The 12,779-nt window shown below is 42.3% G+C and overlaps 1 protein-coding gene across 1 annotated transcript in view; it reads left to right on the top strand.

The window, feature by feature from the left end:
* Nucleotides 1-8,060, top strand: part of Xrcc4 (X-ray repair cross complementing 4) — a 251,954-nt gene extending 243,894 nt beyond the window's left edge. Inside the window, exon 8 of the mRNA XM_033767841.1 lies at nt 7,534-8,060. Coding sequence (XP_033623732.1) covers nt 7,534-7,576 — 43 coding nt within the window. The 3' untranslated portion in view covers nt 7,577-8,060. The remainder of the gene's footprint in view (nt 1-7,533) is intronic.
* The last annotated feature ends 4,719 nt before the right edge of the window (nt 8,061-12,779 follow it).

Below are 12,779 nucleotides of genomic sequence, written 5' to 3'. Positions count from 1 at the left end.
AAAAAAAAAAAAAAAAAACAATCTGGAAACTCAGTGACCCTCAGTTTGCTGGTTAAGCAAATTATGCACAGGTACAGATTGGCCACACGGTCTTTAAAGAGACCGATGCGTAAAACTGCAAAACTGAAAAGAAAATGACACACTGCACCTCAGCATACATCTATCCATTTTCCTATTTTATTATGCACATGCTGAAAGTAGATACTTTTCTCTCACTTTGTAACCCACAATGCTATTTTCATTTTCATAAGTCTCTCATAATTTTCCTTCTAAAATAATACTTTTATAGAATGCAATTTTATCCACATATGGCAAAATAAAATAGCATACACATATAGGATATACCTCAAATTTCCTGATTAAACTACCTGTAAAAACAGAGTTTATACCCATAGAAGTCCAGAGCAACCAGAAAGCCTAAATTTTCATTTATTCCAAAACTTGATATGAACTTTTACTTTTAGCAGCAATACTCCGCTCATATTAAAGAAACAGTTGAATAAAGATAATTATTTTAAAGTACCATTTTGAAAATCGCTAATCCATTTGTTAACTGTCTTTTGAAGCAAACTGAACTCAGACAGTTTTTCTGATGCTCAGAGCTGATGCTGAAGTCCTGTAAAACGGAGGAAACAAAACAGGTTTTGAAATCGGGTTTGGTCGGGTTCACTCTAGCTCCTTACTGCTTAGCACATGTGTGAGTCAGTCCGGTATTCATCTTTTGCAGGCCTCAGTGTCCTCACCTGTCGGGGGTGAATGCTAACAGCGTCTGCCTCATTGCAAATGGTCCCAGTGAGGAGGATGCTGGGGAGGGAGGCGGAGATGACAGATTCCGTAATTTCCTTCTCTGTTTTGGGATCCACGGTGTTTTAAGTATCCGGGGCAGTGATAAAGAAAGGTGGGCAAACTGCTGTCAATGACCACAACACTTTCACATTTCCAAGTTTTTCTCAACGACTGTTTCTGATAGTAAGTTGAAAGTTTACTACTTGGAGCTTTAAAAAAATGTACCAAACCCATTTTTTCTTTATACGAATGTGCATTGAGCTTCTGTCAGGGTTATGTTGATGGAGGGAAATATCCCAGTGACACCTTCAGGGGGAGAAATAGGTGATGATAATTCCTCCTCTATCTCTTAACTGGTTAATGCTGTCATGCACACAGGGTGCAGTGGGAGTGGGAGAGAGGCGAGATTTTCAGGGCCAACATGATGAGCTCTCGGAATCCAGGACTCACCTCCTGCAGGGGCGCCCTGGTCAGAGTCATCGACAGAGTTGCTCCCGGACTTGCAAAGAAGTGTCTGCAGTCCAGGCCGACTCTCTGAGCTTTACTATTAGCAGCACAGGGGATTCGTTAAACTTACTCAGAGTCCTACCATTTGCCATCATTTTTTAAAAATCTATTTTCTTCGTGAAGAAAAGCGTGTTCACAACTCAAAAATCCAAACCCGTGACCACCCCAGTGAGGTGTCGGCGGTGCATTACGTAAGAAGGCCGCGTTTCAGCCTGACTCTGTACATTCACTTCTGTGCCAGAACACAAGATCGCCACACGTCCCCAGGTGTACCACTTCTCATCCATGTTGCTCACAGTAAACCGTCAGGATGTGGTGGGAGTAGTGCGGCCTCTGAGGGCTCGGAGCCGAGGAGCCCAGGTGAGCCACCCCCCCTCGGTGGGAGCGCTGAGAATTCTTCCAACATGACCTGCGCAGCTACGTGTGACCTGGCTCTGTTGCAGCTTCCACTCCGTCCCCTCTTCTGACTTCCTCTCAGCTCTTTCTGAAGGTGCTCATTTCCTGAAGTGGTCAGAAATTAAAGAGCAAAACAAAAGGCAGTCAGTAAGAAGTAGGGAGATGGGTCTTTTGCAAATGGGAAGGAGGCCAAGAGATGGAGGGAGGGAGAGGAAGGAGAAGAGGACTCAAAAAGAATTAAGGCATGCCGTGGGCGTGTGCCACCTCTCCACGAGTGTAATCACTGTGTACCGCAAGCATGTACTCATAGAAACAAAAACTACAAGCAAAATAATAATAAGCCTCTTAACGGGCAATTCCTGTAGCCTGCAAATCTTTCCACCCCTACAAGTTTTGTGCGATTTCTTCAGCCAAGATGCTCCTTCTGTGGGAATCCTCCTGCACCCTCCCTGGCTGGTAGTTCTTTCTGTATGGGTCAGGCTTTTCCAAAGAAACAGTGCCCAGAGAAATGCTCCTGTGAAATTAGCTCACATGATTAGGGAGATGTTCTTTAATTTACCATCTATGAACTGAAGACCCAAGAAAGCCAATGGTAGAATGAATCAGTCAGACCCTGAGACCCGCAAACCTGGAAAGCCGATGATGTAACTCCTGGGGCAGAGGATGGGACTGCTCAGCTCAAGCAGCAGGGCAGGAAAGCAGGGCAGATTCTGCCTTTCTCCATCTATTATTCTACATAAGTGCAAGTGGCTCAGACAATCCTGCATTGAGGAGGGTCGTGTAACGTTCACCAAGTCAGCCCATGAAATACAGACCAACCAGAAACAGTGTTTAATCCGGGCATTTGGTTACCAGTCAAACTGACACAGAAGATTAACTCCTGCATGTCCATGTTCATTTATGTTTTTGCTTTTTTCTGTGATGCTGGCTTAATACGATAGAAGTTCTGTGAGCAAGGAGACCATGTTCTCCCTGTTTACCGATGAAGTCCCAGCACTTGAGCACAGTGTGCCCAGAACAAATGGGATCTGAATATGAATGAGTGAATAGTATTCTTCCAGTAAGGGTTGAAAATGTTTCCGTACTCACTTTCTGAAGAAAACCAGGTGGGCCGTTATTGAAGACAGTGACTGTGGATGCGTGGAGAAGCATCTATAAAGTTCAACTGCATTTCATTCAACAAGAGCAGACAAAGGCCTGACAAAGGCTTCCACTTAAACGTCATCTTGGGAGATGTGACACTATGGGGTCAGAAAATAGACCAGCGAGCTCCAGGGGTTCTGAAAGAGGGACAGGGAAATTGCTCCTGAGTGGCAGTCAAGAGCACTTGGGGGTGACAGAGATGTTCTGTGTGGCACTAGGGTGCCCAATTCAGGGTGCTCTGTGTTTGCCTGGGCTCAGGGGTACGCTGTACCTTCTGCCTGCAGATGTGAAATGAGTCACCCAGCGCTGAGAGGGCAGGATGCACTGCACAGTGCATCGATGGAGGAAGAAGCCCAGAGAGGTCTTCACAAAGTACCTCCTCTGGTACCGCAGGGCTGCATACAAGAGGAGCAGTGCACACAGCTGTGCGTGGTGAATTTATCCTGCACACTAGCCCTTCTGAGAGCATCCACGTTGGAGGTGGTGAGGAAGTAAACACGTGGGATGCTGAAGGGCTGGCTTCTCACTGCCAGAGACAACAGGCTCCGATACAGGAGAAAAGACTAGAATGGAATTCTGTGTGCTGGGCTGGAGTGAAAGCTGTGAGAATAAACTCATGTTTATTTAAATAGAGACATATAAATATACAGTATATATAAAGATACATTTGCATGTATACAGATGAAGAGCAACAGAAATCTGTGTATTTATGTGTATATATAGATAGATATACAGATATAAAATTCTATAAACACATATATTTCCCAATTATTTCTGCTGTGCCGTATGAATTATGACGCCCCAACAAAAACTCAACTCCAAGCTCATTGGTTTCTTTTCTTTTTTCCTTTTCCTTTCTCTTCTTTTTCTTTCTCTTCTTGTCTTGTGTTTTCTTCCTCTTCTTCTCTCTTCCTCTTCCTTCCCCTCCTCCTCCTCCTCCTCCTCCTCCTCCACTGCCACTGTCACCTCCTGCTCTGCTTCTGCCACTGATTCTGATTCTGACTCTGATTCTTTTGTCATACTAGGAGATTAAACACAGGGCTTTTGCACTGAGCTACATCCCTAGCCCTTTTCTTATTTTTTTTATTTTGAGAGAGGGTGTTACATACTAAGTTGCTAAATTTCCCAGGCTTGGTTTGAATCTGCAATCTTCTTGTCTGTCAGAGTGCTGGGATTACAGCCACCATGCCAGGCTTGTGGATTTCTAAATACCATTCTTCAATAAAAGAAACGAGGGTTTCTTGGCAAAATTGTTTTTTCTAAGACTATGCTGGGAAAGTGAGCCTATAACATCTTAGTGTTTGAAGATAGGGATGTAATAATAATGAATTTTTAAACCAGGATATTGGTTTGAGTTACACAGGAAAAAAACTGAAAGGGCTACAAATAGCTAAGGCTGTAAGAATTTGGGCAATAAAATAAATAACAATACTATTAGATTATAAAACCATGAAATAAAGTAGACATTCATGAGTCCAGACAGAAAGAAGTGCTTAAATAAACAAGTGCATAGAATATGAATGTGTGTGTGTGTGTGTGTGTGTGTGTGTGTGTGTGTATTGGAAGAATTCCAATGAATACCTGTAGAAGAACTTAAGGAAGAAGAGAAGTACCATTAGAGTACTATAGTAATATTTGTTTCAAGCAAGATCTATTAAACTTAAAATTAATGGGTGACACTTTAAGGAGAAACAGGATGCTTTCACAGCCTCAAAGCATCTCCCTCAAAATATGTTTATTAACTGTGGTGATTTTAACATACACCCACAAATTTAAGGAAGTCTGGTTTAACTTCCTACTTCTGGTCTGTTGGCTAAACTGTGATTTGGTTCTAAGGAACAGAATGGGAAACTGGAAAATTAGTAAGTTTGCATTTTTGTAACCTACCACCTACCAGACTAACCAATGGCTCTTGGAAGAGACATCAAAGTCGCATACTTCTGGCACGGTGTTCCTAGAAGGGTGCACAGCCTCTGGAGATTCCTTCCCCATATTCACTAACTCAGTCTAATCATGGGAAACTACCAGACAAACTCAAGCCGAGGGATGTCCTACAATGTGTCTGGCCACACAGGAGAGAAGCAATGTGACATTAAAACCTGTGTGCCTGATTTAGTTCACTCAAGGTACATCTATTTAACTGAAAATGCCTCAAGTTTATCCTTCTGTGCCGGAGTAGTACTACATTGCATATAAATGCCACATTTTTAATCCATTCACCTGTTGGTAGGCATAAGGGCTGTTTCCAAACCCAAAGTATAAATAAGGAGCAAAATAGAGGATAGATATTAGGAAGTAGGAAGGAGTTTTTCAAATGGGGAAGGGAATGAGATAGAGGAGAGAACAGGGAAGGAAAGGAAAAGGGATTTAAATAAAAACAAGAATTGAAGAAAAAACAAAAATGGAAAGGGAAAGATGGTTTAGAAGGGGGAAAGAAAAGGGCACAAAATAATGAATTAAGTGCTATGTACATGTACAAATTCCCCATGGTGAATGTGAGCATTACATTCTGCAAACATGGACTGATAAAAGAAAAATACCTGATCACAGAAGTGTCACTCTCAGAAAAGACAAGAAGAGCCAAGAAATCAGCACAGGCTGGAGGTGACTAGGGAGACAGGACATGGAAATATCATGTGCTTTCATGAACTGGATCCTGGAACCAAGAGAGACATAGTAGGAAAATCGGAGACTGTGTTTAGTCACCGAAGATGCTGACGTTAGTGTAAGCCGGGGGGAGGGCACATGGAAGAGCTCTAGAGTATCTCTGCAACTGTGTGATGGAAGGCAAGTGCGAAGAGAGCTGGGCCCTCAGGTTCCCGCCTTTCTTCAGTTTCCCCGGAGTGGAGAGGCCCCAGGATGCATCAGGATGTGTAAGGAGTTCAGAGACTTCGCAGCCAAGAGCAAAGGCAAACTGTCTATCTTTTCTTGGTACAAATCGAAGTTTCAAGGGAATGTAAGGAAAGCCTGAAAAATTGATTCAGTGTATTTGGCTGTATAGAACAGAAACATATATAGAAAAATGAGATAAAGACAAGATGGTTTCTAAAAGCTTTGAAAAAATGTGTTTTTGATTTGACTTGACTTCCTAGTATTCCCTTTCTTATGGTTTATCATTTTTCTATATTCTCTGTCCCACATCATTATTGACAAAAAATTTTTTTTTTTATTTTCTCTTTCCTCTTCTGTGAATGATGAGCCAGCAAGTTGAGTCATCCCTGTCACCCAGATATGGGCAAGTTCTCCTTTGTTGTTACCATGTTGCTTTCACACACATTCGTGGTCTTTGTTCCCACTCCATTTGTTCTTTGTAAAAACCTATAGACGTCGACTGGCTTTGAAATGGGCAGAGAGAGCTGGCAAACACTGCCAGTGATGACATCCTTACCTACACGAGAGCCTGGCTAGGACCGTGAGCAATTGTCCAATGGAGAATGGATAAACATGTGCTTTTCGGCATTAATCATTAGCTATTGCTAAGGGATTTGGAGGGGAAAAATGGACTCCTTCCATGTAAAATTCACTGTAAATGTCCTCACCCCACCTACATTTTGCTTCATGGTGAAGTTACCTAGGCCCCACAGTCATGTGACCTTCCCATGTGACCAAGCTACCATGATGGAAGGACATAGCAAAGACGAAATGGGCTTGGGCAGGAGAAGGAGAGGCTTTCTATTTAACTTCTGGTTGGTTACTTTCATAAACTCAATCACTGGTGCAATTAATTAGGAATTAACAAGTAATGTGGATGTGGATTTAACTTCTTTTACAAAATGCCCGTTGAGCTTTTCAGAAAAGTGGGCAGAAACCTCTTGTTCAGTTACTGTTGCCTTGGGAGTATTGGGGGCCAGTTAAAAGTTGAAAGTCTTGTCGTGAATCTGAAAGTAAGACTGAGAGATGATTTTTTTGGCTGAGTGAGAACTAAGAAAACATGAACTTGAAAAAATAGTATTTTAAAAATAAACACAGCTTTACTATTGCCTCAAGCCTTTCTATATGATAAAGAAAAAGGATACAAGGTCCCTAGCCTCGAAAACAGGGTAAGACTTATGAGTCTTAATGTGCCAGGTAAAAGAGGAAAGTGACTCAGATGTTACCATAAAAGTATTCGTAATAACAATAGCAGTTGCTAGCATAGATTGGGCATATACCATGTAAATTTAAAACGATGTGTCAAACATTGCTTTAAATTAAGTTTCAATGTTGAAATCATGTCTATGTGGAAGTGCTTTTTCCTGACACAGCAAATAAGGAGGTGGGCACAGATACTGCAAGCAAACTGCTAAGTGAGAGCTCTGATGGTTTACAGAGCACGGCCCAGGGTCCCTCTGACTGTGGAGGGGAGACCAGGGAGACTCTGGGGTCCAGCAGGGTGCAGCCTGACTGGGTGTTCTGCTCCACCAGAGGTCAAGGACCTTCCAAAGATCAGCTGGACTTTTGGAACCAAGGGCACCAGTCACAGGCCCTTCCCCAAATCTGCATCATCAGGCACCACCTCTCAATTAAATGGAGATTTTTCACCAGTGTTCAGAGTGCAGCACTGTTTTAATCAGAACAAATAATTGTAGCTGCTCTAAGTGGCTCTTTTGTTTATCTTGGGGGGAGGCATTTTAGCTACCTATTTGTTTATTAACCTATGCATATCTCAGCAGCCCAATACTACGAGTGCTTACTTCCTTTTCTTATCCCTGACTGATGCAGGTTGTCACAGGACTGCTGCCTTACCCCGTCACAGGAGATCTAGTTAACTTCCGCCTTCAGCACAACTGCCCACACCCTCCAGCAGGTGGACGGGGAAATAGAAGGACAGGAGGATGTCAAGAGAGGTGATCGGAGACCACCTCCCCCATCCCTGGTCAGAGTACCAGGGGCCTGGGAAATGGAGTGTAGCGTCAGTTCCAAGCGGAAGAGGCCAAGTGCATGCATCTGTGGGCCCGGCCTTCCCTGACACGCAAACGCTAACCCATTTCATCATCACACACAACTCACAATAAATTTTAATTTAGGAGACAAAAAGGAGGAAGTCTCAAGCCCGGTTCCTTGGAGCCAAAGGGAGAGAGTCACATACAAAGCGGCTTGGAAACTGCACTCCTATCTTTCAATCAACCCTGCGGTCAGCTATAAACTCGGCAGCTATTAACTTCCTCTTCCAACCTGGGGTTGGGCTTTTCGATTCTGCCAGTGAAATCATCCCACCACTGCTCTCCCACCCCCAAAGTTATCCCTTTCATGCCGGAAAAGGTATTTCTTTGTCCCTTTGACCTTATCTTAGCAAACAGAATTGCTGTCTATCCATTTCTTGACTATTTCATTAAAAGTTAATTCACTACTAATTTCTTAAAAGCTATATTTATCACTAGCCTTACAAAGTGCTGAAACACGAAAATAGAAGTTCTTAAATCCCAATTCTCAGTGTTGCTGTTGTGTAACATGGAAGACTATCTCTGCACATCAAAAAATAGTCTAAGGCAGGGATGAGCATGGCAAGAGAATTAAATGACTCCAAGTGGATGGCTTAGTCTATTAAAGCATTTGGCATCTCTTACTGCATCTGCCTTGGAAGAACCCGACCTTGCCTGGTGGTAGAAAAGCACAGCTGGTCACTGCTCGCAGTCAGGCAGGAGCTTAGGCTCTGGATGCTCAGGTGGTGTAAGCTGTGTGTCCTTGGGCCAGTCACCCACTCTCTTTGTGTCTGGCTCTCCTCAGATGTAAAACAGAAAGAGTGTGAGGGCGTACCACATGGGGCTGATGAAAGGATTAGGTGAAATTAAGCCTAATGACAGCCGCATGAGATGGCTGTTATTATTTATATCGGTACACGGAAATCCCTTAGAGTAGTGCTTGGTGCATATTAAGTAATGGATGAATATTAACCACGATCATCAGTGTCTTAGTCATTTCTGCTTTGCTAAAACACAATCCCGACCCTGAAATTTAAGGGAGGAGGTTTATGTGGGTTCACAGTTTCAGTCCATACTCAAGAGGCTCCAGGGGAAAAATAGCCTGGCGGAAGAGCGGTGAAAGAAAATGTGCTGTACGCATAGCAGCCAGGAAGCAGTGAGCAGAGGAGGGGCTGGGCAGGGCGCGGTGCCCTTCAGGATGCTGCTCCCACGTCGTTTGTCTCCACGACTCACAGCACAGTAAGCCCTTGACGACAGGTAAGAGTTCGTCACAGGTGCTGTAAAGTCAGCTTCACTTCTACCTGCATCTCTACGCTGTGCGTATGGGTTGGGTGGAAAACACAGTTCTTACCTCCAGCTACAGATGTGAGTTTGAGAGTTTTTTAACAACACATGAACAGTGAGTGCCTCATGGGTAGCTTTATGTACCCAGGAGTCAGAATTTTTGTGTGTTTGTCATGAAATTTCTTCAAATATATCTCCACCAAACATGACAGAAATAGTGTATATAGAATTTCAAAATCAATCACTAGCAAGTTTCTTCGGTGGTTTTGTGGAGAGGGTAAAATTATCGATAGAAAATGAAATATTAGCACTGTTAACAAAGTACACTTTTCTGCGCTCCTTCTGGCTGTCACCCTTTTGTAAAATCAAAAAGTCATTTGTAATTGAGATGGCCACGTGGATGGACTCTGCCTTTGAAAGGACGTGCTGCCTTAAACCTGCCTCCTCAGGGGAAGTCCTGCAAGTCCTCGGTTATCTTCCTCCGCGCTCACTGACAAAGACAAAAGGGAAGAGCCCTGTTACCAACTGCTTGGAAAACCCGATGAATAATTGCTCCTTCTCGGGAGAGTCCTCTGCCCTAAAAGACTTCAACTCCAGCTCATCTGTCTTTAGAGCTTAATGGGCACGCAGACCTCCTGTCTCTTCTACATTAAGGGCACTCAGCAGAGCTGCCACCCTGGGCACTAATGAATTTGCAGCCTGATCAGAGCAGTAATGAGGACTGGAGGCTGTCACTCCCTCTCCCAGGAGGCCACAGCTCGCGCAGCCTTACGTCACCCCATTAAAAATAACTTATTAGCTGCACTGCTTGTCTACTGCTATTCATTAAGAAGGTGCGACCAACAAGGCATGCATTTGGACCAACGATTCAATTTAGTTTGCTTTGTTCTCCACGTTGTTTTCATGGCTGAATTGTGCAGTACATGCTACCTGTAAAGGGGAGCATTTTATACAGGGGGTAGGCACTTGAAGAACGTACCAAAACATCATGACTTTTAACCAATGGAATGAAAAATAAATTTTACTGAGAATCGGTGTCCAGTTCCAAGTTGGGAGGAAGCTTGTCCACTCCAGTCCCTGCACTTCGCTGTCATGGAAATACCTGTCCTAATCCAAGGCTTTCATTATAGGTACGATACACTATACCATGAAATCATAGCTAAATGATTCTGAGAGCTAAATTGGGGAGGGTAAATTTAGATGGAATAACCAGGAGTTGAGTGCAATTTTTACCAGAAATCTACCAGATTATGCAAACTCTTTGTTGTTTTTTGTCAGTGTAACACCATGGTTTTGATTTCATATGGAGGTTACTGAAGTTCTGAATCTCCCTTTTGATAATTGTATAATCTTGGGGCATATCATTTAGCCTTTTTGTCTTTATTTACTCCATGTAGCATGAGAGTAAAATGATCTTATCCCATACGTGTGGTCTTTGGGAGGATTACATATGCCTAACATTGCTTCTCATGTGTAAATTCTCAATAATATCTATTGTTATTATCAGTTACCAGCATTGCCCAGTTTCCTCCAAAAAACCAGAAACCTTTGTTACATTTTTAAATTGAAAACATTTCTGTTTGCTTTTGATGGATCTTTTGAAAACTACAACTATAGAAAGTTGTTCAGTGTTGGAAAGCCACTTGAAGACTTTATTGAACTGAGTAGCCATTTCTGCAGCCCTGCAGTCCTAACTTAACCCATAGTTTGTAGCTTTGCAACTTTAACTGAGTTCCTTTAACTTTTAAACTTCATGTTCTTGGGCCAGGGATTTAACTCAGTGGTTCTGCCGCCTGCCTCGCAAGTGCAAAGTCCCGAGTTTAATCCCCAGTACCAATACCAAACAGACAAACAAACAAAAAAACCCTTCATATTCTTCATCTTTGGAAAAGAGAGAATAATACCTCTTTCCTTATGGCACCATGAAGATTGAATTAAACAGAACATTGTGAGACTTCTACCCAAGTTTACGGACAAAGAGCCAAGAAACTGCAATGGTGGTTGTTGATCATGACACCATTGGCCCACCATCTTCAGGACAGCCCTGGGCCATTTCCTGACAGCTGTGTGACTGTACCTCTCTATCCTTTTCTGGTCCCTCATGCATCCTTGAAAGCTAACAGTCCCCAGAGATCTGCCTGGAGGTGGACTGGTTTTACAATAGAACTTTTCAAACTAGACCATGTAATACCTAAATCGATTTTACAACTTTGGCCTCTTTAGCTCATTCTTTTGGCAAACTAAGGAAAGCACCTATGTAACTGTCCTAGTTGTTCTATTTTTGATCATTAATTGACTAAGTATCATTAAAATTGATTTTAAATAACATTAAAGTTTGGGTTATTAGTGAATAGCATAAGTCGCTTATAGACCTACCAAACTACAGCAGTACCTTGGTTCACAGTCCATGGTTCAGGCTGCAGAATTCCTTGTACTGGAACCAGAATCGTGGAAAGATTTGAGTTTGTGAACTGAGGCACAACTGTATTAGAATTAAAAAGAAGAGCCTAAAAGTTACATTCATGGGGGTAGTTATTCTATTATAGGTAAAGAAGAGATTTTGGTTAATTTTGTATTTTTCAGAGTTCATAAGTTCATAAACACCTGATAAAATCTCACCCAAATGCTATGTAAACAAATTGGATTCTTTCTCACACTTGGGCCTGGGTGTGAATATATTCTGAAGAGTTTTATAGTCATGGGAAGCACACAAAATGAGGTGTTAGCTTTCCATAATTTTGCATGGAATATGTCTTTCCAGATTTATGTTCCCTACAAATCTTATCACAGTTCTCTAAAATGCAATATAACTTCTTTAAAAGAAAATTCTTTTAGAAATCTTAAAAATGTGCATAGAGAAAAAAAAAGCTCTGCTATTTTTCTCATCTAGTCTGACACATCCTCCACAGACAGGTCACCTCTTTGAAGAGAAAAAAAAGAAAAGTAATACAATAGCCCTTGTATGGCATCTCACAGTGGTCATCATATTTTCAATAATGCTTTGCATATATTGCATCATCAATCTTCACCCTAATCCCATGAAGTGGGCACCGTCATTATCTCCATCTCACCCTGCAGCAAATCGAGACACTCAAAGATAACTTCGTGGAAGTCAGACAGATAGACCTGGAAATCAAACTCTGCGATCCTTCCCCTGAAATGTCACCTAACACAGTTATGTGGCCAGAGCCTCCTGTGTTTATTGACAGTGAACTTGTGACATGGCAGATGACACTGTGAATGCTATCTAGAAGCACAGTACTGGTATATAGTACTAGCTGAAAAAAGAAAATGCTTTCTTTCATTTGGCCCGAATTCTCTGAATTTAAGAGAAACATTTCACTGTTTTCTCGATCTGGGGTAATTTGTATGCCCTTTTAGGTACAGCAAATAAGGGAAGATATTTATAAAATTACAATATAAATTCCTGATTCAAAATTGAGTGGATCATTGGCTTTCAAAGGTGGTATAGTGATTGAACCAGGCTCAGAAGCAAACAAAGTCTATAATTCTTTTAGAAGAAGTTGATCATAGGAAGCAAACTATGAAAACAGACCCCCTAATGTGCGGCAGTTGCGTTGTACTGGGGGTGACCCTAACTCCAAGGCAGGTTCTGATTTGACTTAGTCATTTAAGATAACACTACCTTCCTCTCCAGCACTGTTTGAGAAGTAGAACACAACCTTCCCCCAGCTGTCATCTGCTCAGGAAAGTGACCTGGCTTGTCCCAGCCACTATCAGGGAGCAGACTCTTCCTGATTT

Source organism: Fukomys damarensis, unplaced genomic scaffold, assembly GCF_012274545.1.
Source record: "Fukomys damarensis isolate Sample0158 unplaced genomic scaffold, DMR_v1.0_HiC HiC_scaffold_3, whole genome shotgun sequence".
NCBI classification, from domain to species: Eukaryota; Metazoa; Chordata; class Mammalia; order Rodentia; family Bathyergidae; genus Fukomys; species Fukomys damarensis.
The sequence above is the reverse complement of the archived record's forward strand: the minus strand, read 5'-3'. Positions and strand labels throughout refer to the sequence as shown.